This window comes from Podarcis muralis, chromosome 14, assembly GCF_964188315.1.
Source record: "Podarcis muralis chromosome 14, rPodMur119.hap1.1, whole genome shotgun sequence".
In the NCBI taxonomy this organism is placed as follows: Eukaryota; Metazoa; Chordata; class Lepidosauria; order Squamata; family Lacertidae; genus Podarcis; species Podarcis muralis.
In genome coordinates this window covers 27,040,356-27,066,374 of record NC_135668.1, presented here as the reverse complement: position 1 = coordinate 27,066,374, position 26,019 = coordinate 27,040,356, and the positions used below count along the sequence as shown (strand labels likewise).

At 46.4% G+C, this 26,019-nt stretch overlaps 1 protein-coding gene across 1 annotated transcript in view; it reads left to right on the top strand.

Annotated features, from left to right (window-relative positions):
- Positions 1 to 26,019, top strand: part of IGDCC4 (immunoglobulin superfamily DCC subclass member 4) — an 85,475-nt gene that overhangs the window by 18,634 nt on the left and 40,822 nt on the right. The window contains exons 2-10 of the mRNA XM_028705647.2: positions 1,521 to 1,856; positions 7,801 to 7,942; positions 9,016 to 9,149; positions 16,341 to 16,478; positions 19,880 to 20,035; positions 21,421 to 21,831; positions 23,286 to 23,450; positions 25,031 to 25,168; positions 25,648 to 25,818. Coding sequence (XP_028561480.2) covers positions 1,521 to 1,856; positions 7,801 to 7,942; positions 9,016 to 9,149; positions 16,341 to 16,478; positions 19,880 to 20,035; positions 21,421 to 21,831; positions 23,286 to 23,450; positions 25,031 to 25,168; positions 25,648 to 25,818 — 1,791 coding nt within the window. The remainder of the gene's footprint in view (positions 1 to 1,520; positions 1,857 to 7,800; positions 7,943 to 9,015; positions 9,150 to 16,340; positions 16,479 to 19,879; positions 20,036 to 21,420; positions 21,832 to 23,285; positions 23,451 to 25,030; positions 25,169 to 25,647; positions 25,819 to 26,019) is intronic.

The window sequence follows — 26,019 nt, the reverse complement described above, 5'->3', positions numbered from 1 at the left end:
CAGACCGAAGAAGGAGGGTGAATTAAATTAACTGACCATTTAGCCATTTCACTTGCCAAGAATGCAATTTCCCCCCAGCTTTCTTTGCACGTCTTTGAAGAATGCAATTTAACTGTGTTAATGTTGGGCATCGCTGCAGTTAATTGCATGCTCTGGAGTGAGCTCTTCTCCACCCCCGCCCCCGAGAAAGGTGGCCCTTTTTATCATCCGTAGGTAGCAGAAGGTTTAATTGGGTGCTTGAATAGCTATAAAATTAATCTGCGATAGGCACTGGGCACCCAGCCATGTGGTTCCCAGCCCGTGCTGATAAACTTGTTATGAAACCAGGAAACATTTTCAGTTGGAATGGTAACAAAATTATTTGGCGCAGGGTTGTAAAAGGAGCTGGCTTGCGGAGGGTTTCCTCACGGAGGAGGCTGAGATAGCCGTGCAAATTCATGTTGGCCACCGTGTTTCTCAAGGACATTTGCAGATAATGGCCAAACGCTTTCAGGAAATGCTGTGGCTCTCTTGCAAGTGGGCACTTTGGAGGTTAGTGTGGCCCACATCAGGCTCTCTCTGCACATGCTCAAGAAACCACCAAACACCAGCGCTTGTTGTTATTATATGTTGGTTGTCCAACCCTTTTTGTCAATGACGATGACAACTTTGGGTGCACAGAGTAGTAGGAAGGGCCAGGTTCTGACTCTCAATCAGCCATGACACTCACTAGGTGGCCTTGGGGCCTGTCCCTCTCTCTCTCTTTTGGCCTAACCTACCTCAGACGGTTGTTGTGGGGATAAAATGGGGGGAGAGAGAACCACGTACGCCACCTTGAGCCCCTTGGAGAAAAGGCGGGATAGAAATGTAATAAATAAATAGTTGTATTAGTGTGTGGAATTTTCAGACCCTCCAAGTGTCCCTATTTTCCAGGGACAGTCTTGGATTTACAGAAGCCATCCCAGTTTCTGATTTGATCCCAGAATGTCCTTTTCCTTAGGATGTCCCTATTTTCATCAGAAAAATGTTGGAGGGTATGGAGTTATGCAAACCCAGAGCCAAGGAGATAAGTAACTATGCAGCCTTTAGAAGACATCTGAAGGCAGCCCTGTATAGGGAAGTTTTTAAATGTTTAATGTTTCATTGTTTTTATATACCGTATTTTTTGCACCATAACACTCACTTTTTTCCTCCTAGAAAGTAAGGGGAAATGTCTGTGCGTGTTATGGAGGGAATGCCTACGGGTGGCATGCCTACGGATTTTCCTCCTCTAAAAACTACGTGCGTAGATGGGAAGTGGTGCTTCATGTTAAGAACAGTTTCAGGTTAAGAACGGACCTCCGGAACGAATTAAGTACTTAACCCGAGGTACCACTGTAATGTTGTGGGGTTTGTATTGTTGTTATATTCCTGTGGTTGATATGACCATGATTTGTCAAAACAACAACAATAGAAAAGTTGCATAAGTAAATAAAATAATTTTAAAGGCGTCCTACCATAGTTCCTCCAACAAGCCAACCTTCTGTTTTGCTTTGCTGCAGGGGAACCATCTCCAAGGCCATCTCTGGAGCTGACCTGCGGGCCGGGCCCAGGCCGAGTGACCTTAGAGCCAAACCAAACCCTGGAGCTGCGCTGCAACCTGGCTCCCGTTGAGGAGCTCCTCAACATTACCTGGAAGAAGAATGGGCTCCCACTAGCAGAAAAGGACAACTTCCGCCTCCTGCCCAATGGATCTTTGCTCATTTCATCACCAGGGGTGTCACCTTCAGCGGAGGGAGCCTTCCCAGGAGGGTCCAGCGCAGAGGGAAATTACTCCTGTGTTTCCCATGGATCTTTCGGCTCAGTCGCTGGCCAGACTGTTGTACTTCGTGCGCCGAGTGAGTATCCGGGTTTTTGTGCCCACCTCCTTTTAGCATTAAAAACAACTCCTTCTGAAAACAAGGGGAAGAAGCAGGTTTTATTTACTGTTTTCTGAAAACAATTTCAAATAGGCAAGTTCTGTATTGCTTTTAAAGGGGTGTTGTTTTAACACCGCAGTACTTAATGTTTTGTGAGAGGGCTCAGAATATAGATAAATAAATTGAAATAAGCAATGCCAGTAAAAATGAAAGCCCAGTCATTGATGAATCCCAGTCAGGGAATCCTTTAAAATAATCTTTTAAAAGATTCCCTGATTGAGATTTAAAGAGTATTTAAGTAGCTCTTTCTTAAAACAAGAGGAAGAAGCAAGTTTTATTAACTGTTTTCTAAAAAAAGAGAAATGGGGTAGGCAAGACATGTTTATGATTGTTTTGTATTGGTTTTAAAGGTGTGGTTTTTTTAATGCAAACATCACTGTACTTGATGTTTTGTGAGAGGGGTCAGTATATAGATAAATAAATTTTAAAAAGCATTGCCTGTTAAAATGAAACCCCAGTTACTGATGAATCAGGGAATATCTTGTTTGAAGCTTGCCTCTGCCACAGACTTCACTCAGTGTTCTTTGGCAAACCTCTCTCTCTTTTTCTCTGCCCCAACCTTCCTATCTTAGGCTTGCCATATTTCAAAAAGTGATAATCCAGACAAAAAAATTTGATGAGCTTCTTTTGGCCAAGTTGTTGTTGTTTGGCCAAATTTTTGAGCTATTTTTTAAAGGAAATTAGCAAAAAAATCAACACTTCCGACATGGGTCGCCATACTCATTTTTACCGATCTTCAGAAATTCTGCCCGGACCCTATTTCTGACAGATGAATCCTGGATATGTCTGGGAAATTCCGGACGTATGGCAATATCTGCAGTATTAAGAGACTAACATTGACCTACCTTGTAGGGTCGTTGTAATGGCTGTGGGGGAAAAGAAAGAAAAAGTCCATAAAGCACTTTGAGTCATCTAAAAAGGCTGCATGGCTCCTAAAGATTATTCGATGGCTCATGCAGAAGAGGCAGGAAATCTCCCTGATGAGCTTTCGCTCCTGGTGCCGCACAGTATCTTCTGAACGAGAGGGGGAAATATACCCATTGTGATGGATGAAAGTTGCCTGCTGGGTTGTTTTGACCATGAGCTCTTTGTGTGCTCCATTTAGCATTCAGCCTGTGTGAGCGCAGGAAGGATCCCAGGGAAATCCATCTTGCAGCAAGTGGGACGTAATGTTGTGTTCGATCAAAGGACTTGTTTACACGCAGAAGGGTTCATTCCTCATGCTGGGGGTAGGGAGGGCTGATTAATATTTGGCAATATATCATTAATGTCTGCGAAGGTGTATATAAAAATATATATGGAGAATGGCCCCGCATTTTGCATGCAAAAGGTCCCAGGTTCAAGACCCAGCTCAGTGGGCAAATATTCTCACCTGGTTTGAGGCAGCTTCCTGTGTTGGGGAGAGGCTCTAGCTCAGCGGTAGAGCATCTGCTTGGCTTGCAGAAAGACCCAGGTTCAATCCCTGTTATCTCATAATATGCCTGGGAATGTCCCTGTAGGGGTGCTGCCAATCAGCGTAGATGTACCAAGGTCTGGCTTTGTGTAGGGTAGCTTCTTCTGTTCCAGGGGCTGTAGCTGAGAGGTGGAGCATGTTCTTTGTAAAGTCCCTTTTGATACAGGTTCAGTCCCTATATCTCCACTTAGGGTTGGGGAAGACCTACCAGTCAGTATTGACAATACTCCGCTTAGGTGGACAAGACTGCGTTTATGGCAACTTCCTCCACTCCAGGGGAAGGGCCACAGCTCAGCAGCAGAAGGTGCAGGCAGAAGGTCCAGGTTCATCCAGCATTTGCAGGGCAGGTGGGAAGGACTTCCAGCATCCTGTTCTGAAACCATGCAGATCTGCTCCCAGTATTGATCTAGTAAGGCAGTAAGGCAGCTTTTCATGTTTTTTGGGGGGAAGGACTCAGCATTAGGGCCTTTGCTTTGCATGCACAAGGTCTCAGGTTGAATCCTAGGTATCTCCAGGTAGGACTGCCCTGTTTTTGCCTGCACAGTTTGAAATCAATCCGTGCAGGTAAGGCAAAGCCTGAAAGGCACTGATGGTCAGCAGAGTGCTAAGCACCAGGCAGCAGGCAGCTGATTGCCAGGCCTTGCACAGCACTTTGCAAGGCCCGTCCATTCACTGAGCAGCTCTGCAACCCCTGACAATCAGCTGGTTGCCAGAGCTTGCAAAGCCATTTGCACAGCACGGCCCCTTGGGGCCGACCTGCATCTTTACCTGTTCCTCACCTGACATCATGAATGGTATCAGGTGCTCAATAGGTGGTGGAAACCAGGTGGGCCTCGCAAATCCCGTAGGCTGGAGGCTCCCTACTACAAAGCAATGTAGTTCCACTTCCCCACCAAGACCTTGGCATTGATACCCATGGGCAGAGCGAGGAGAAAAATTGAACAGGCTTTATTGTACAATGGACACGATTCTTTGGGAGGGAGTGGCCCAATTCCCAGACTGGCCCATTCCCTGGGGCACACCTTTGTTTGGGATGACCCCTAGCTGGATGGTAGAGCATAGACTTGCAAAGTATAAAGCCCCAAATCCAAATCTCCAGCTCTTAAAGCAGCAGGAGGGAAAAGAACACTTTCTGACGAGACCCTAGATAGCCACTTCAGGAGTCAGTGGCTGGGCTCTGACATAACCCTAACTGGTTTAGCATCACATGCATGTCCTGTTTCGATCAATTTCCAGAACCCATGGGGAAAGCACCAAGGCTGGTCCAGTGTTGCTGGACCATGGACAGCTCCAAGTGAGAAAATTACTCTGATAAACGTCAGGCTGAGACCTTTTATGTCTTTGGACTTCCTCCTCCAGACTTTGTCCCAGGCAACCAATGCTCCTCCCTTCCACAGCCTCTGTCCTAGCGCACTCTCAGCACTGCTGGGATGATGATGATGTGCAATGGGAAGCATCTTGCTTCTTCTGGCTTAGGAGGTGTCCTTGAGGGTCCAGGCTCTGGCCCTATCAGCATTGGTTACCTAGGAGTTGCTCTGGGAGTTCTTGCCCAACTCACAGTGGTCTTTATGCTTTCCGCAGTCAGCTTTGAGTCCTGACCCAGACCTGGCTCCCCTTCTGGTGCCTTTGCAGCCTCTGACTCTGTGTCCAGATCAGTTCTGGATAAACAGATCATGGTAGTGCATGGGCCTTGGGCTCACAAGCTCCCTTTCCCTTCTCCACTGAGGTTGCGACAAGGAGATGGGAAGCGTCTGCTTCTGTTTTTCACTAACCATGATTTGCTGACATGTGGAAACTCAGAACGGTGTTTAGTCTTGACTACAGTTTAGGGGAAAGAGCCGGGATCAGAAACCGTGGTTTGAAGTTGGCTGGTTTCTCTGAACCATGGTTAAGAATAAACACTGCAGTTTGCTGAAAATGGGGATGACAGCTTCTGATCTCCTTGTGGCTGTGTCGAAGGGAGGGAGAGCTCACCAGTCTCTTCGCATAATGCTAAACTATGGATTAGTGTTACCTCCAAACACAGCCAATTCTGGGAAGGGCCACAGCTCAGTGGTAGAGCATCTATTTTGTGTCCCAGGTTCAATCCTTGGCAGCAGCTGTCCCCTGAAACCCTTGAGCGTCATTGTCAGTCAGTGTCAATGATAGTGAACTGGATAGTGAATGGTCTGGCTCAGCTTCCTATGCTCCTGTGGGCTAGATAGACCAGGGGTCAGATTTGGCAGAAGGTAGTTTTCTATGTTACATATGAATAATAACACTCAGATCTTTCTTTGTTGGCCCCAGTTGGCCACTACGGAATCAATGGAGTAAAACTTAGAGGAAATTATCCAGCAATTGCTCCAACTTTTCCTTGAGCACAGATGTTCCCTCTTCTGTCCTTGTTTGCCATTCAGGCTGCAGAGGCAGAACTGGCTCTTAGATGTGCTCACCCTCCCTCTCGGGCCTTGCCTCTTGGCCTTTGGATGAAAGAACGTGGTCTCTAGAAGCCATTCGGGAGGTTTAGAAATTCCTTTCCCTCTCTCTCTGGAAGCAGATCTGTTCACACTTTCAGCTGAGCCAAGGAAGGGGAGTCATGTTGACACCTGTTATGATGCGCAAATGGGGTTTTAGTGTGTGTGTGCTGTTCATGTGATCTTGATGTGAAATAAGACATGTATGATTAATTGTTAAAATAATATTTAATTAGCGTACCTGGCTTTTCCTCCATAATCAGCTCAGGGCTGCAAGGAGTACAGGGAAGTTGTCCCATTTTATTGTCACTAGAGGTGGATAGATCAGCTTGTTTCTGCTCTTTGCCAGTTTCACACACGATCATTTGTGAGTCTGTTCAGTTCCATATTAATCTGAATTTTTGAATGTATTTTCTTACAAAGTGACCCTCAGGGATCCTTCCAGCTCGACAGTTCTATGAAAATGCACACTCCTTTCTCTCAGAGTATGCATTTCTAAACACATTTTATCCTAAAATACACACATTATATGCCTTCAGGCACTTTTTTAAAGCTGAAAACTGCATTACAACATTTAGGAAGAAGTGTGGAGGGTGGCAGCATTCCCACCTGCACATTCATCCAGGAGTGGTAGATCAGATCAGTTCATATGGGAAATCAGGAAGAATGAACTCTTCAAACACTCCTAATCCTTACAACAACCCTGCAAGGTAGATTAGGCTGAAAGAGAGGTGGTTGAGCAACATCACCCAGTGGCCATTTAAGAGATCCAAGTGCGCATTGTGCCTGGCCAGCCTGCCTGGTCAAATATTGCCTAATTTGTCATCTGTTGACAGTGATCAAATATTTCCCTGTTGTTTCTGAAACCAAACACTATTCTGTAGGTGACAGTTTGCCTTTCTCCTTTCTTAGCAAAGGCAGGAGTGAGGGGGGGGGGTTTGCCTTCCCTGTACTTTTGCCCCAGTCATGGGCAAACCAAGCAGCATAGCAAAGAATTTCCTCTGTCCTGCAGGCCACCAACTGCATGAATACGAATGGAAGCAGCCATTAGTAGCCAAAATCACTGCTCAAGGCTGCCCGGGACTCAGCTCTGCTTGCTGCAGGCAACTAGGAGTGCCTGCTCCATATCGTATCTGTCTACCTGCATTCTAAAGCACCTGTGAAGGGCTCTAGTGGTGACTAGGAACCCATGGTGCTCCAGATATTGTTGGACTACAACTCCCATGATCCCTTGTAATCCTGGCTGTGGATGATGGGAAATGGAGTCCAACGAAATGGAAATGGAGTCCAACGACACTTGGGGGACCACAGCTTCCCCATCCTTGGATTTTAGATTCAGATACAGAAACTTAACCCCCCCCCAAAGTTAATCTTGTTGTGCAATAACTATTCCATAATTTTGGTTTTTGTGCATGATTTTCATATGTGGCATCAAACATATGTGCATCAAAACATGTTGATGATTAAAGTACCCCCTTGGTTCTAATAAAATGAATGCTTTAACCAGGGTTTCCCAAACTTGGGTCTCCAGCTGTTTTTGGACTACAAATCCCATCATCCCTAGCTAGCAGGACCAGTGGTCAGGGATGATGGGAACTGTAGTCAAAACCAGCTGGAGGCTGAAAGCTTAATGGGTCATTGATTAGATTTGTTAAAAACCAGTTCGGTACCTAACCCAAGACCCCATCCTTGATCCAAACACAAAACTCCTTCCACTGTTTTAAAATACAAAATTTTGCCACTTTTACTTATGCGCACAGTTGAACACATGTGTGGGTAAATAAACAGCATGGCTGGCACTTTTTAGTATTATTTCGTCCTTTGGGGGGGAAAACGCCTCCCAAGTGCTCCCATATAACCGAAGAAGAGAGAAATTGTAAGGAACTAAAACTTCTCCTGTTTCTCTGCCCCCTTTCCTGCCTCTCTTCCACTGCCACCCTCGACCTCCCACCTCCAGCTTTGTCTCAATTTTTTCAACACCCAGAGTCCCAGACGGTGAAAGAAAATGGGATGGCCCGCTTTGAGTGTCGGATCAAAGGGCTGCCTCCTCCAGTGATCACCTGGGAGAAGGACCACGTGGCTGTGCCTTCAGAGGCCAGGTGAGCTGGGCTGGAGTGTGTAGCTTCCAGGTGGATAAAAAGACTGTTTTTTTGGAGACATCAGCTCACATTGGCAATATGGATAATTCATCAGTCCAAATACAAATACTATCCTTATTGGCAATTATGTCCTGCCCTTCACCCTAAGGTCTCAGGGTGGGTTACAAGAGTAAGGAAACTGATAGAAACAGTTTAAAGCAACCTAAAATCACATCAGTAATCTGGGTACTAAAAATGTTAACAATCCAGAAGATGTTATCCCAATGGTTGGGGAAGGGCTAAAGCTTAGTAGTCGAACACCTGCTTTGGATGAAGGTTCAGTCCTTGGCTGCATCTCCAGGTGGGGCTGGGAGAAACCCCCTCCCTGAAATCCTGGAGAACTGCTGCAAGCCAGTGTAGGCAACACTGAGCTAGATGGACCAATGATATGATTCGGTATAAGGCAGCTTCCTATGTTCCTAAGCAATAACAGCTGAGAGGCCACTCCTGCTTTTAAAGAAAGGGGTGCGGGGCAGGACCAGAAGCATTGAATAGTAGAATTGGAAGGGACCCTGAGGCTCATTTAGTCCACCCCCTGCAAGGCAAGAATATGCAGTTGTCCCATAGAGGGATCGAACTTACAACCTTGTCATTATCAGCACTATGCTCTAAGCAACTGAGCTATCCAGGCCCTGTGTGGTTCTAAGGCACAGGGAATGGCACATCCTGAGCCCAACTCTTCAACCCTCTTTCCACCCCCAACCTAGCCGGCTCTACTAATTGACCAGCTGCATCTTTGGTAACCCCGGGAGTCAACACAGGATCTGGTCCAGCCAACTCCCACTTCAGCACAGAGGTGTCCAGCCAAAACAGTGTGGGACTCTCCCTCCCCACTCACTGTGCTTTCCCCTGACTTGGAGGTCCTCCTCCTCTGACAGATTCTGACATTCCCATCCCCATAACACCGAGAGATAATGCGTCGTTACACGTGCATGTGAATCAGCCCCATGATCTGTGCTATATCGCTGGTGTATTGGCTCAACCTAGCATGGCAGTCAATATATATATCTCCCCCTGTCCTTTGATTCCCACAGGTTCATTGAACTCCCCAACGGGGTCCTCCAGATCATAGACGTGCAGGAGAGCGATGCTGGAATGTACCATTGTGTGGCAACCAACTGGGCAGGGCAACGCTACAGCTCTGGAGCAGTTCTCAGCATCTCAAAAGGTAGGGGTTATATGAGCTAAATCTTCTCTGTTCTTTTAATATCCAGATTTGTCAGCCTTAGTGACATTTGATTCTTTCTTCCATCCTTTTTTTATGGCCCAGCACCAATAAAAGTAACTCTGAGCTGAGTGTCTGCAGCCACCACAATCTTTTACATACCTTCCAGTGACATCCCCTAAGCAATGCTACATTGGGGCCCAGAAGCATTGTGGGAAAATAAAGATGTTGGCAGATACAGTCACTTGACTTTGCATTTTGCCTGCGTTTTTTTAAAAATGCTGCCACCTGCAATTTGCAATCCCTGCCACTACCAGATAGGCTTATAGTGAGGAGGGGAATGGGGACCAACTTTTAGGATGGTGCTAGAAGAGTCACTAGGGCAGCGCTGAGGAACTTTATGGAAAACACAATTTAAGTCACTCTGAAAGAAAATACTAGAGCACTCAAAATCATTTGTACATGCACAGAAATGAGTAGATATAGCTGAAAGGCAGCACATGGAGATCTGCATTAATGCATCCATTCTTCTTCTTCTTATTATTCTTATTATTATTATTATTTTGTGAAATTATTGCATAATCTAAGAAGGGTGTGTGCCTGTGGCTGTCATGAAGGGACCTTGCGCTTCTGGGTTTGCCACTACACTATTGAGGAGTACTCTTATGTGCAAAGGGCAAACTTCTCTGTCAGTGGAGCTTGTCTATTATTACTTGAGTCTTACATTGATGAATCCTAAGAAGGTTCTGGATAAAAACTGAGGTTCTCCCAGGAACACTGTGTGGCATTCAGCATGGTTTTCAACAGTGAAATTAACAAACATGATTAAGTTCAGTCCATCATTTTAAGTAAGTCTACTCTAACATCGAGTTACAGACTACTCAGAGTTTGAAAACCACTGTTTTTAAGCAGTTGCCAGGCTATTTTTCTTTTCTTTTATGAGGAAAAGAAAACTCCCCACCCTGAGGCAGACAAAAGGCAGACATGACTGTGGGTGACAAAATCTCATCTGTGGATGATGAATACGATGTTTTGTTTTTAATAAGAAACACCGCCCTCTGAAAGATCACTGACATCTCTGGCAGGTGGCTGATCCTTTGCTGCTTTCCTTATTTCCAAAGCAGTCAAGGAAGGCAAGTGGCGTCTGGTCAGAAACCGTTTCTGTTGCTGTTGTTAAACAAAGCTTTATACATACATGCACTGGCAGCCTTATACCTGAAGTTGCCCAGGAATTCTATGAAACCTAAAAAAATTAGTGCAGTATAGAAACGCTCAGCCTGCCATCTTGATTCAAAGCAGCACCCAGTCGTATCCAGACATAGGCAGAAACTTGCTCCTCCATCTCAGGAACTATCAGGCAAAATTTGTTTGCAGTATCTAAAGAGGTGTCTAAATGCATAGCAAACAAACCACTTTTCAAAAGACATATGTTTGCCTCTGGGAACTACAATCCCCAGAGTTCGATCTGAAGAGGGATTGATTGTTAAACTGCTCTGGGAATTGGAGGTTCTGTGAGAGGGGAATAGGAGTCTTCTAAAAATTCCAGTTTTTCTTTCCCTGGATGGAGAGGGGACCCCACCCCCTTGGCTATTTCAAAGGCGAGCTCATCTCCGTCGAAGGTCACCGAAAGGGGTTTGCTACCCTGTTGGTGGCAGAGATGCAGGCAGCAACTGTGAGTCGGGGCTGTTGCCGTGCGAGCGGCAGATGTTTCAGGCCGGGCAGACGTCACGGTGTAAATTTCCAGACGCTCCTTGGGGAACTGCATTCCAAACGGGGAGAAGGATCTGGGGGCCTTTTACAAGCAGATCTCTTTCATGGCCCTGAAATGGAGAAGTCGTCGTCACTTAGAGGAAATATCTCCACAAAGAGAGAGAGAGAGAGAGAGAGAGAGAGAGAAGAGGGAGAGAAAGAGAAATAGCACAGCCCTGGTCATTTAAGTCCCTGTCCAGACCTCAGAGAGGGTGACCAAGAACTCCCCACCTTCTGCCCTCTCCCAAGTGGGATGCCAAATACATTGGTACCTTGGGTTAAGAACTTAATTCGTTCTGGAGGTCCATTCTTAACCTGAAACTGTTCTTAACCTGAGGTACCACTTTAGCTAATGGGGCCTCCTGCTGCTGCTGCTCTGCCACAGCACGATTTCTGTTCTCATCCTGAAGCAAAGTTCTTAACTTGAGGTACTGTTTCTGGGTAAGCGGAGTCTGTAACCTGAAGCGCCTGTAACCCGAGGTACCACTGTATGAGCCAGCCACAGACTCTCTTCTGAAAAGAAAACTGGTGAGCCAGTGTGGTGTAGTGGTTAAGAGCGATAGACTCGTAATTTGGGGAACCGGGTTCGCTTCCCCGCTCCTCCACATGCAGCTGCTGGGTGACCTTGGGCTAGTCACACTTCTCTGAAGTCTCTCAGCCCCACTCACCTCACAGAGTGTTTGTTGTGGGGGAGGAAGGGAAAGGAGAATGTTAGCCGCTTTGAGACTCCTTCAGGTAGTGATAAAGCGGGATATCAAATCCAAACTACTACCCCCCTTCTTCTCCTTCTCCTCCTCCTCCTCCTCCTCCTCCTCCTCCTCCTCCTCCTCCTCCTCCTCCTTCTTCTTCTTCTTCTTCTTCTTCTTCTTCTTCTTCTTCTTCTTCTTCTTCTTCTTGTGTAGGACCCCAACTCAATAGGAAAGTGTGCATGTGTGGATTCAGCATAGAAACAAAGAGAGCAGGGGTGGGGAATGCGGCCCTCCAGTCCTCTCTGCCTGGCCCTTAGCCACACCCCTTACCAGTCCTGCTTGAAGTGCTTTTGCCTGACCAGAATGTGTCTTTGAACTCTGATTGCACCTCTCACTTGCCTAGGATAGAAGGGGGAGTGTTTTGAGCGTGTGTAGAAACTAGCTGACTGTACACAGGTAGCATTTGTTTGTTGCCCCACCCACTTTGGCCTCTGGCCACACCCACCACTGGCATCCCAGGGTTGCCCAGGGTTGCCCAGGGTTGCCCAGAAGGAACCTCGACCCTCACATCCTCCTCCTCCTCCTCCTTCCCTGCCTTCTCTTCAATCTGCTGCCACTTTGCTTTGTCCTGAGGGAAGAGAAGCTCTGCTGGGCTGAGCTGCTGGCTCTCTACCCTGCTGCTCATATCTTGTACAAATATTTGATGTTGGAAGCACGTTTTTAGTGGTGACAGAGCCACAGGAAGCGATTCAGCCAGCAGCAGCCTCCCAGCGTCTTCTCCAGTAATGGCAGGCTTACCCAGTTCTTTAGCTGCAAAGCCATGGCACCCACCCAACCCCAATTGTTGTATCGGGGGGCCTACACCTCAGTAGTGGTACCCACCCTGTGGAATGCCTTCCCATCAGGTGCCAAGGAGATGAATATCTACATAACCTTTAGAAGACATCTGAAGGCAGCCCTGTATAGGGAAGCCTTTCAATGTGTAATGTTTTATTATGTTTTATATATGTTGGAAGCCTTCCAGAGTGGCTGGGGCAGCCCAGTCAGGTGGGTAGGGTACACATAAAATAATAATAATAATAATAATAATAATAATAATAATAATAATAATAATTATTATTATTATTATTATTATTATTATTATTATTATTATTGGATGGGGGAGACCCATGTATACCACCTTGAGCTCCTCAGAGATAAAGGTGAGATATAAATTAAGTAAGTAAGTAAATAAATAAATAAGCAAATAAATAAATAAATAGCACACAAGAAGGAATTGAGCACAATATTCTTGCAAATCCCAGCAGCTGGTATTCAGAGGGATTCTGCCTCCAGATCCTTGCACCTTTTCATCATATCAAACAGGGAGCTGTCCATGACTGCAAGCCAGAAATATAGGAATTTGCCTTATACTAAACCAGACAGTTGACTTAGTATTTGTCTGCACTGAGGACTTATCCGCACTTACCTTTTCCTTTGAGCTTTCTAGGCACTGCTTTCCTGGACCCCACCCCCTGCACCGCTTTTCACTGGGAAACCCGATCTTTACCACTAAGTCAGAGCAAACGGCAATTCGGGTTTTCTGTGGATTGCTGTTTGCTCCAATCCAGCAGTAAAGAGCAGGAATTCTCTCTGAAAGTTCAGACAGGAGTCAATTCCCAGTCCTGTTTGGAGGTGCCGGCAATTGAACCCAGGACCTTCTGCGTGCAAGGCAGATGCTCTGTCACTGGGCCATGGACCTTCCCCAAAAAAGCTCCTACCTGCACCTGTTGTGTAATTCCACCAATACAAACATCTTCATTCCACCCTTCTTCCACAGAGCCCAAGGCATCTTGCAAGATTTCCCCCCAGTCCTCATTTTATCCTCAACACCAACCCTGTGAGGTAGGTTAGGCTGAGGTCACTTACTGAGCTTCATAGCTGAGTTGAGGATCTGAAACCTTTTTATAAGTCAGGGCTGAAATCCTGTAAAAGGTAATCTGTTGGGAATTGCAGGCTTGGACAAAAGTGGACATTGTCTCTCTTCCTGCTACCCTCTTCTCTCTCTTTCTCTGTTGCCCCCCTTTATCCCCCATTTTTTCATGAAACCAGGGTTGCCCTCAGGCTCCTCCCTTCTTCCAACAACAGCACAGATGAATCATGGAGTGGCCTTAAGAGTCAGTTTTGAGAAACTGGCCCCAGCAGAGGCCTGCCCAGGCAGAGATGGATGGCTGCTGCCATTCCCTCTGCCCCCCAACCCCCGCATTTCGCAAATGCTCAGCCCCACACCACTTGCGTTCCAACATGGCTCGCTTGCTGGTGGGGAGGCCGGCGACCGGCTTGGATCTCAGCTGTCAGCAGCAGCCTGAGACGGCGAGATATCAGACAACTGAGCCCTGCTCTGCTGTTTTGCCGTGAACTTTCTCACCCTTTTCCAGAGGAGGAGCTTGAAGTTTTATTCAGCCCCCGAGAACCTCCCCTGAGAATAGATTCAGGCTTTTGGAGCAGCTGTTCAATGGAGGGAAGGGGAGGGAAAAGGATCCGTCCGTGATTTCCTACCATTCTTCTGCAGATAGCGAGAGACCCATTTTGCGGCTGCTGCAGAGGAGCTTTCAAAACTCAGCCTTTTTCCACCCACCCTTTTCCAAGGGAGGGGGCACACTGTGCAGTCCTTGTCCGTTGGGAAACAAAAGGAGGTTTTACAGAAACCTTCATTCTTTATCACATAATTAGTTTTGCAAGTTTTAACCTGTTTAACCAGAAGATTAAGCAATGGAAACGTGGGAAGGAGGGAGGGAGCGATTTTGATCAACGAGAGGACGCTCTCAATTGGTGAGCCTGAGAATTGAGTGTTTGCTTCCCAAAGTAATGTTGACTCTGAATGGTCACTGCAGTAAGGAAAATGAGAAAGGGGGGCAGCTTTTGTTGCTGGAAGGGTAAACCATCTCACATGTCTCCAGGTATCTCAGACAAGACGCCAGCGTTGAGCTTGAGGTGATGGGCTGATTTGTTTAAATTGAGGTGAGTCCTGAATTAGGAGGGACGCGGGTGGCACTGTGGTCTAAAGCACTGAGCCTAGGGCTTGCCGATTGGAAGGTCGGTGGTTAGAATCCCCACGATGGGGTGAGCTCCTGTTGCTCGGTCCCTGCTCCTGCCAACCTAGCAGTTCGAAAGCACACCAGTGCAAGTAGATAAATAGGTACCGCTCCGGCGGGAAGGTAAACAGCGTTTCCGTGTGCTGCTCTGGTTCGCCAGAAGTGGCTTAGTCACGCTGGCCACATGACCAGGAATGTGTCTGTGGACAAATGCTGGCTCTCTCGGCCTATAGAACAAGATGAGCGCCGCAACCCCAGTCATCTGTGACTGGACCTAATGGTCTGGGGTCCCTTTACCTTTACTGAATTAGGAACCAAAGGAGAGTTTGCTGGATCAGGCCTATGGCCCATCTAGTCCAGCATCCTGTTCTCACAGTGGTTGAGGCCTCGTAACAGAGTAAGCATGCCGGTTTCTGTAACTTGGAAGGGTAAGCTGCTAGCCTATTGTTTGGTGCTTAAGGTAAAAAGGGGAGTGGAGCAGGCAGAATAAGGGCAACAGGCCCTTGGATCAGCAGCAGAGCTCATGTTTATATGCAGAATGTCCCAGGTTTGATCCTTGGTACCGCAGATTAAAACTGTGTGTGTGTGTGTGTGTGCGCTGAAGCCTTCCAGATGTTGCTGTACTCCAGCTCACATCATTCCTGACCATGCCGATGGGAGCTGGAGTCCCAACGACATCAGGAAGGTGACAATACTGTCCACACTGACTGGCAGCAGCCCTTTGGGGTTCCAGACAAGAGTCTTTCCCAGCCCTGCCACGAGACGCAATCAGGGATTGAACCTGTGACCTTCTGCATTCCAAGCAGATGCTCTGCCGCTGAGCTGCAGCCCCTTTCCCTAAAAAATAAATCAATATTCCGGTTCTCATGATTTTGAATAACAGGGTGATTCAATTAGGAACATAGGAAGCTGCCTTGCACTGAGTCAGAGCATTAGTCCATCTAACTCAGTATTGCCTACACAGACTGGCAGTGATCCTCCAGGATTTCAGACAGGACACTGTCACAGCCCTACCTGGAGATGCCAGGGATTGAACTTAGGACCTTCTGCATGCAGGTGCTCAGCTGTGGAGCTACAGTCCTTTGCCATGAACAGGATAGTACTTCTCCCACTTGTGCTGTAGTCACTATACAAGCACCTCCTTCACTCATAGGCATCAAATTGAAAGCAGCTCTGGGCCTGGAAGAACCAGATTATTTTCCTGAAAGCTTGGCTTGCTTAGATTTTTTAACTTTTTATTTACAGATATATACATTTCACTGATTTTACAAACATTTTGGCATTTTAAAACTTTCCCCTCTTTCTGCGGTTCCTTAAATTTATTTTTAATACCTTCTGTGTATCCAAATTCACTTAACTTACTCATTTATTTTTATCTTCTTTAAATATATACTCTTTAAATATATGACCCTGCCAGTGTTTTTATCTGTTTACAATTGATCTGTAAATATTCAACAAACCATTTCCACTCTTTTATAATAAAAAGCTTGTTATCTTGATTTCTTATTCTTCTGGTAAGTTTTGCCATTTCTGCATATTCTGCATATTTTATATCCATTCTTCCTTTGCTGGGACCTCTTCTTCTTCTTCTTCCCTTGAAAGTTTGGCTTGCTTAGAAAGCTTCGACTCCTTTATCTCGGTTTTTTTTGGAAAGACTAAAAACCTGTACTTTATTCCGCTAGGGCACCAGCTGCCTGCGACAGGGGATGTTGCCATCATTGCTGTGCCGGAGAACGCCACCGTCGTGGTTGGAGAGAGCGCCGTGATGGAGTGCATGGCATCTGCAAACCCCACGCCATTTGTTTCTTGGATACGGGATGGTAAGTGAAGACCGCCAGCCCTTTTGATGCCAAGAGGCGAAAAACCCATCAGGAGAGGAATGCGCCCCGAGAAGCTTTGCAAAGTGCAACTGAATACAAGGCGGCCGAGCTCTCCGTGGCCGGGAAACAGCTCCCGAGTCGAGCTCGCCCATTAACGTTAACGCGATACAAAAGCATGCGGTTCATTTATGTTGTTTGATCTGTAAAAGATACGGAATTCTAGTTGCTGGATGCCTTTTGATCTAAATTGGACACGGCCAATATCGAATGACGCCCCCCAGCTCGAAAGGGCAGGGCAGGAGGGTCGGGCCTTTTGTAGACGTTTCGCGGGGCTGGGCGCATCTGTTGCTGCTTTGCAAAAATAACTCACGGGTTATCTTGAGGATTATAAAAACGTGATAAAGATCGCTGAAGGCGCTGAGGATGGGGCAGGGCTGGGGCATGCGTCTCTTTTTAAGAAACACGGCATTTCCCTGTGGGAGTGAAGGTGGCGTGTGAAAGTCACCAGAGCCCCAAATTCAATGCAGATCAAAGGATGCACAAGCAAGGAGCCACCTCACCTAATTTTGCAGGACTGGAGATTAGCAGGGCCTTTAATGTCAACTAACTGCCCTGCCTTGCCAACAAAGGTGCGTATAGTTAAAGCCATGGTTTTCCCAGTAGTGATGTATGGAAGTGAGAGCTGGACCATAAAGAAGGCTGATCGCCGAAGAATTGATGCTTTTGAATTATGGTGCTGGAGGAGACTCTTGAGAGTCCCATGGACTGCAAGAAGATCAAACCTATCCATTCTTAAGGAAATCAGCCCTGAGTGCTCACTGGAAGGACAGATCGTGAAGCTGAGGCTCCAATACTTTGGCCACCTCATGAGAAGAGAAGACTCCCTGGAAAAGACCCTGATGTTGGGAAAGATGGAGGGCACAAGGAGAAGGGGATGACAGAGGACGAGATGGTTGGACAGTGTTCTCGAAGCTGCCAGCATGAGTTTGACCAAACTGCGGGAGGCAGTGGAAGACAGGAGTGCCTGGCGTGCTCTGGTCCATGGGGTCACGAAGAGTCGGACACGACTAAACGACTAAACAACAACAACTGCCCTGCCCCAAATTGACCAACATACAAGGCTGGGGGATTCTCAGGCCCAGGGTCCAAATGTGGCCCTCCAGGTCTCTCTGCCTGGCCCTCTGGCCCTCCCCCAGGCAACACCCCCTCTCCAGCCACCCTCCTTGTGCCCAAGCCACACCCTACACCGATGCCACTTCACAGCTTCCTTGAGTGTTTCTGCCTGGGTTGAATGTGGCGTTGGGTAATGGCTGCTTGCCTGCATGTAGGAAGATGCAGTGCTTTTTGTGTGCAATGGGACTCCTTGGTCCAGAGTATTGGCACTTCTTTTTGGGGGGGCTACCCATGCCAGCCATTATGAGCTGGCACCCACAGCCCTTTAAACAGTACCTCTTTGTGCAGTACACAGTTCAACTATGGAACTCCCTCCTGTTGGGATGCGTCCGGGGAGACGGGGGCAAATGGCAGGCCCCCAGCTGGCTCCAGCCCACCGGCTGGCAGCCAGGCGAACTCCGGTTCTCAGAGCAGCATCAAAACTGCAGCTCAAGCCTCAGAGACCTTTAGAGACTGAGCACGCAAGCTAGCAGAGATAAGAACTCTTTGCAACAGAAGTAGCAGACAGAGGCATATGTAAGCATATTTACAAGCATTTATTCAATATCAGGACAAAGCAAACACATGTCTGCTTCCCTTCGTGTCCAAGCAAACAGCATAGGCAAAAGCTATATACAACGGATGTTCCCAGCAGACTGTGCTGGAAGTAAACAGACATGTGACATACAACAACTCCACATGCCTGTTCTAAAGGTGGAATGGAACTATATCCTAACACCTCCCACAGGAGGCAGTGATGGCCACCAACCTGGATGGCTTCTGAAGAGGATTGGGCAAATTCCTAAAGGAGAGGGCTATCGATGCCTTCTAGCCACGATGGCTATGCTCTGCCCCTATGGTCGGAGGCAGTAATGCTTCTGAATGCCAGTTCCTGGAAACCATGGGAGGGGAGAGTTCGGGTCCTGCTTGTGGTTTTCTCACAGGCATCTGGTTGAGAAACAGGATGCTGTACAAAGAGCTAGAGGGATCATTCTTTCATATGTGGTGGACTTGTGAAAGGGTGTTGGGAAATGATCCATAATGAATTGAAAAAAATGTTTAAAAGTACTTCCCTCCCAAAAAACCCCAGAGTCCTTTCTGTTGGGGATAATTCAGACTGAAATTCCCAGGTGTCAAAAAAGGTTATTTATGTATGCCTGTCTTTTGTTAACCCCCAAATGGAAAATGAGCGAGATCTCAACCAAAGAAGAATGGCAACTTAAGTTGATAGAATATGCACGGCTTGCAGACATAACTTATAGAATAAGAGAACAAGAAGAACATATGTTTAGAGGAGATTGGAAAACATTTATTGAATATATGGGAATATATGGGAAATAACTCTGTACAGCTGAAAACACTGTCTGCATTAAGATAAATTCAACAGTGCAAATAAGTTTTGATGGATGTAGTAATGGAATACTGAGCAGTATAAATTTTTGTAAAATATGGAGGGATTTATGATATGTAAAATGAACCATGGAAGTCATTGATATCTTAAGGATGTAAAAAGGAGTACTTTAAATTGTAAAACAGAAAATTTAATAAAAATTATATTTTTAAAAAAGAGAAAAAGGATGCTGTACTAGATAGACCCTTGGTCTGATCCAGCAGGCTCTTCTTCCATTCTTAACAAGGCATGAGTACTTGCACCTCATTTTTTAACCAAAAAAGCACTGAAGATATAGATATGTGTGTGTAGAAACTAGCCAAATTTACAAAGGTAAAGTTTGCATTCATTGTTCTGATCCCTTTCGCTCTGGCCCTGTTCACCTCTGGCATGTACCCCACACCGAAGGTTGACCAGAAGAAAATGTGGACCTTGTCCTGAAAAAGGTTCCCCCCCCCACCGCCTCCGTGCCATAAGAGAAACCAATTTTGATGTAAAATTGCAACACCCCTCCCTTTTCTTCTAATTCATCAAGGACACAAGCATACATCCACTGGTCTTCATACATTCCAGTTCAGTGTGTCTCCTGATTCCATAGGGGACACGACTGTACAGTCTTTCTTTGGCTGCTCTAAGCAATCCACTGGAAATTAGAATGACTCCTTGCAAACTTGGTGCTTAATTATAGCAGAAACGTAAGGTTCTCAAAACTGAGTGCAAAACGTCTGCTCCAAAGTCTGAAATATTAAGATCATGATCCTGCCGGAGCGATGCACTTTTAAGATGATAATGTGCCGGGTTTCTCTCTCTCCCCCCATTATCTTCCTTAAGAATTTGATGCCTTGTTGTTCCTTTGCAGATGGGGACCCTATTTCCACAGATGTGATTGTGCTGGGACGGACCAACCTCTTGATTCCTCATGCCCAGCTCCATCACTCAGGGATCTATGTCTGCCGTGCCAATAAACCCCAGACCAGGCAGTTTGTAACCGCTGCGGCTGAGCTCAGAGTTCTTGGTGAGAACAGAGAATAAACCAGTTCTGTGCTGTTGTAGACTGTAGCTCGGTGGAGCATCTGCTTTGCATGTAGAAGGTCTCAGGTTCAATCCCTAACATCTCCAGGTAGGGCTGGGAGAAAATCAGGCCTGAAATCCTACCTAGAGAGACTTTGCCAGCCGGTATGGGCAATGCTGAGGGAAGCGGTTGGCGCTGTGGGTTAAACCACAGAGCCTAGGACTTGCTGATCAGAAGGTTGGTGGTTCGAATCCCCACGACGGGGTGAGCTCCCGTTGCTCGGTCCCTGCTCCTGCCCACCTAGCATTTCGAAAGCACGTCAAAGTGCAAGTAGATAAATAGGTACTGCTCCGGTGGGAAGGTAAACGGTGTTTCCATACGTTACTCTGGTTCGCCAGAAGCGGCTTAGTCATGCTGGCCATATGACCCGGAAGCTGTACGCCGGCTCTCTCGGCCAATAAGGCGAGATGAGTGCCGCAATACCAGAGTCGGCCACGACTGGACCTAATGGTCAGGGGTCCCTTTACCTTTACCTTTATGGGCAATGCTGAGCTATATGGACCATTGTGTCTGGCTCAGATTATTATTCTTATTCTTATTTAAAAATTGTATTCTGCCCTTCATCTGAAGATCTCAGGGTGGTTCACAACATAAAAATACTAGATAAAAACACAAAATACATGATAAAAAGCTTTCTTCAAATAAAATTCAACACTGCACTGTGAAGGACTTAGAAGCTCAAAGCTGTAAGTTCCACCTTCCTGTGCTCTTTATGTTGCCTCGGTATTTTGGGGCTCTTATTTCTGGGTCCTTGCAAAATTGAATGCTGGGAATCTGCATGAACCAAGGTCTCCCCTGCTTGCTTATGGGGCCCACACACCACTTCCAGGCCCCTGTATCTATTCCAGCAGGAAGGACTAGAAGAAATGGTTTTGGTTAGCCTTCACTTTGTCAAAGGGAAGGTACACGTTGCTCCTGCCTCAAAGACTGGGCTAGGACAACTTTCCCCAACTGGGTGTTTTCCCGATGTTTTGGGCTACAACTCTCATGAGCCCCAGTCAACCTTTCTTATGAGAAGCCCTTAAGCAAGTCTCAAGCGCAACATTCTCTCCCTACTTGGGATTCGCAGCAGCTGATACTGAGAGGCATACTGACTCTGACAGTGAAGGGAGAACGAGTAGCAACTCATAGGCTTATCCTCCATTAATTTGCCTGCCCTGAGTCTTCCAACATTCAGCTTCATTGGCTGTCCCTGGGTTCTAGTGTTATCCATCACCATTCATGATTTTATGCTGCTCTATCGTGTCACGTCTCCCTTGCCTTTCCTCTAAATGAAATAGCCCCTTTCCTAACCTTTAGAAGCTAATTTTCTTCTTCTGCCTCTTAAGCTCCCCCTGTCATCTCCCAGGCTCCAGAGACCATTTCTCGGACGCGTGCCAGTACTGCCAGGTTTGTGTGCAAAGCAGAAGGAGAGCCGTCTCCCAGCATCCACTGGATGAAGAACGGAGAGCCTCTCTTGTCCAAAGGGCGGGTGAAGATGCAAAGTAGCGGCACCCTGGTGATCAACCAGATTGGGCTGGACGACGCCGGCTATTACCAGTGCGTGGCAGAGAATCACCTGGGCATGGCGTGTGCTGGGGCCAGGCTGGTGGTGATCGTGAGGGAAGGTTTGCCCAGCGCCCCTAAGAGGGTGTCTGCCAGTTCTCTCTCCAGCACGACTGTCTTGGTATCCTGGGAACGTCCAGAGTTCAACAGCGAGCGGATCATTGGCTTCTCACTCCATTACCAGAAGGCTTCGGGTATGTCCCTTGAATGGTTGCTTTATCCTCATCGTTTGTATCATGGCATATCGACTTTTAGAAGATATCTGAAGGCAGCCCTGTTTAGGGAAGTTTTTAATGTTTGAAGTTTTATTCTGTTTTTAATGTTCTGTTGAAAGTCACCCAGAATTGCTGGGGAAACCCAGCCAGATGGGCGGAGTAGAAATAATAATAATAATAATAATAATAATAATAATAATAATAGTTGTTGTTGTTGGGTAGGTGGCCTCCTGGCTTCCTCCGACTTGAAGGTCAAACTAGCTAGCCTTCTAATGCTGTTTGGGCCTCTCTTAAAAGTCTGAGTTTCTGTTTCAGCTGTAAGTTAATTGGCGCAGAATTGACTGCCCCATTGTTCTTTAGGCCATACCCGCACCATAAATTTAAAGCACATGTATTCCACTTCAAGAAGTCATGGCTCCCTCCCCCAAGAATTATGGGAGCTATAGTTTGTTAAGGCTCCTGAGAGTTCTCCACAGACCCCTGTTCCCTTCACAGAGCTACAATTTTCAGAGTGGTTTAACAGTCAGTCCCTCTTTGCACAGAACCCTTGGGAACTGCAGCTCTGGGAGGAGGTCATTGCTGAGGTCAAAGCTCAGTATGAAGTCCTTCCCTCCTCCTCCTCTTGAAGGACTTGCTCACAAATTTATTGACAGCTGCACGAATTATGATAGCTAGGAAGTGGAAGGGGCAAGCAGAATATAAAATGGAAGAATGGTATAAAAAGGTGTGGGATATAACGATCAATGATAAATTAACACGTGCCATTAAGGTAGGATGGGGAATATGCAGGAGAAATGATTTTAAGGAGATATGGAGGGTGTTTGTAGAATTTGTACAATTAAAATGGAAAGGGGTCAAACCATCACAAGAGGTGTTGAAATTTTGGGAGGTTGGATAGTTGCAATGGATTGGTCTTGGTGGTGGGGTGCACATTTTTATTCTTATTTATTTATGATTATGACTTTGTCAAAATAAAAATAAATAAATAAAAAGCACAGTATGAAGGATGTATGAAGGGGGTGGATGTAGCCCTGAAAAGAGGGAATTGTTGCTAAAAACCACTATGGGAACTGTAGCGCTATGAGAGGAGTAGCTGTCTCGTAACAACTCTCTTAACATATTCTTAAAACTCTCAACACGCTGCAAGTCCCAGGAGTCTTTGGGAGAAGCCATGACTGTGTAATAGCGCTTTCAATGTTTGGTGCAGATATCACCTAACTCGTTGCCAGAAATGTGGGTTTGAAACCCTGATTGTGTTGAAAAGGTGGGAACAGCCCCAGCATTTGCTTAAAAACCAAACTGCGTGCCGTGAAAGGCGCACTGGACCTTTTCTGCGAGCTGCTTGCAAGAAGCCGCTCTGAAGACAGGACAAAACACGTTCTTTTTTTCTCTTTTCTTCTTTTTTGTCTGACAGCGTTGTGTACCCTCTCTAGGCGCTGACAACGTGGAGTACCAGTTCGCAGTGAATAACGACACGACAGAGTTCCAGGTCAAAGATCTGGAGCCCAGCACCAACTACGTTTTCTATGTGGTGGCGTATTCGCAGCTCGGAGCCAGCCGAACCTCCTCTTCCATCAACGTACAGACACTGGAGGATGGTTCGTAGACTTGGAGGGGAAGGGACTGTTCCCCACCCCCATGTTTCCTGGAAGAAATAAATCACATAGCGGGCCCCGTTATGTGTGTGTGTGTGTGTGTGCAGCAGTGAGAAGTATTTTGAACTGAAGGGGTGACCTTCATTTGTGTTTGTAATTAGATGAGGTTAACACAATTTGCTGACTCAAGCCTTCCCTTCCCCCCTTGCAAAAGCTGCGTCGGGGAGAGCTGGGTTTAAGGCGAGTTCACACACTCTGCTGGACCCCTAGAGTCCCCACTTGCCTGTGGGGTTTTTTGGGGGGGTTGCCTAGCCCTGACGTTTACCCCCGGAGCCCTGAAAGCCAGAACCGTGTCATCCTTTACTCAGATGACACGGAGCACGCCACGATTCCCTCCACAGCAGACCGGAAGACAAAATAATTTTAAAGAAGACATATTTGTTCAGCAATCCTCCCTTCTTTGCTAGGTACAACAGTGAGACATTTAATTTCTAAATGGCCTGTCTGGTCAGCATTCTGTTCTCACAGGTAACCCAAAAGCAGGATATTGAGTGCGACAACACTCTTCCCATTTGTGGTTCCTAACAATTGGTATTTAGAGGCAGGCTGCCATGGTCTAACTTAGGCATTGTGGCTAGTAGCCATCCCTGTGCCATTTAGGCAACCTGTTGATATGACACAGCAGGCAGGTGCATTATCAAAAATAAAGAAATTGCCCTGAGATCAGTTCAGCTTGGCAGTTCTCATGCTGTGCAGTCCTGGTGTTCTGCTGTCTCCACCCTTCCCCCTTGGAAATGTCTCTTTGCATTGGTGTTAGAAAACACTTCTTCATGAAATGAAAACAGCCAGATTTCCATTCCCAGAGGAAATAGGTTGGCTAAGGGAATTGCAGAGTGTGTTTCCAAATGTTCTCTTATTTATTATCTTTATTATTTATTATTACAGTTATTTGTCACCTGCTACCAAAATGTCTCAAAGAAACTTAAAATTATAAAAGCGGGCATAAAACAAAATTTGAAATAAATAAATAAATAAAAGAACATAAATTAACGAAAAGTGCTCATCTTGCAATAACATAAAATGGTCAGCCCCTATCCTGCCCTACTGAAGATGAACATCAATACAGACTTGGGTATAAATCACACCCTATTATCCAGTTAAGATTCAAATTCTTGGGTGAACAGGAATGTCTTTGTCTGGTGCCTAGAAGTTTGTAATGATGGTGCCAGGCATATCTCTTTGGGGACAATGTTTCATAGTTGGGGAGCCACCACTAAAAAGGCCTGTCCTTGTGTTGCTTCCCTGTGAGGGGGCACACAAAGAAGGCCCTCAGGTGATGAACACAGGGTCCATGTAGGTTCATGTGGGGAGAGGTGGTTCCTAAGGTACTGTGGGTTTCTGGGCCATTTAAGGCTTTAAAGGTCAAAACAAACACTTCAAATTGAGCCTGCAAACCAATCTGCAGCCAATCAATGAAGCCCTCCAGGTTCAAATGTGTGTGTGTTTTCACCCACCAAATGGGTGTTTTGCTCATTTCCTTTGTGACGAGGTGGAGTCATCGCTTTTATCCTTTCACTCCCCAGTTCCCAGCGCAGCTCCTCAGCTGTCTCTTTCCAGCACAACACCGATGGACATCAAGGTGACTTGGCTGCCTCTCCTTCCGGAACTCAGCAATGGCAGAATCACCAAGTACAAAATTGACTACGCTCCCCTCAAGGAAGGTAAGGAAGAGATGGTTCTGGTGCCAGAAACTGGGGCATGATTAGGGATGTAGCGAAGCAGTGATTTTCACCTTGTCCTGGGTTCATCACAATCAGTGCTGTTTCCATTCTGCTACAGTTCAGCTTCCAGCAAAACTGGTGTTGTTTTCTCACTCTAAGCTTTGACCAAAACCAGTGCTTTTTTTCAGGGGGTACTGAGTACCAGCACCTACTTTTCAAGAAAAATAGCACTGACCAAAACTAATGTAATTAATTTCACAATCAAATTCAGTGGAAGGGAGACATCAAAAACAGTGCAGAAAGTAACATAATTATTTACGTAAAACAATAGCTTGTACTCACTGGTGTTATTTCTGTTCCTGACCTCAGATGCGCATGTGAACTGTGGCGATTTCTGCTCCCATTTCTGTTTCTGGTGGAATTCTCTAGCACCCATCAGCATGTTAGATTCAGCATGTTGGGCTCTGTTTTTCTAACAGATCTGATTTCCTCAACCGAGGTTGGTGCGAATGAGACCCAACTCACTCTTCACGGCCTGCACCCTAATAAAGTCTACAAAGTGCGCATTGCAGCGAGTACAAGCGTGGGCTATGGGGCCCCTTCAGAATGGACACAGCACCGTACCCCGGATAGAGACAACCAAACTCATGGTAGGTCAGCCCACTGCCCATGAGGATCATGTCCACTGTTCTCAGGGCTTAGTAGGACATGGAGAGTTTTGTGTCTGCAAATGGAATTCGGATCCAAGGTAAGTACGTGGAAGCTTGAATCAAAGGTAGGAAGCATAATAGCCAAGGAGAGCAAGCCTGAGATCAAGGTGGCAATGAAATGCTGATTCCTTTATTTGATTT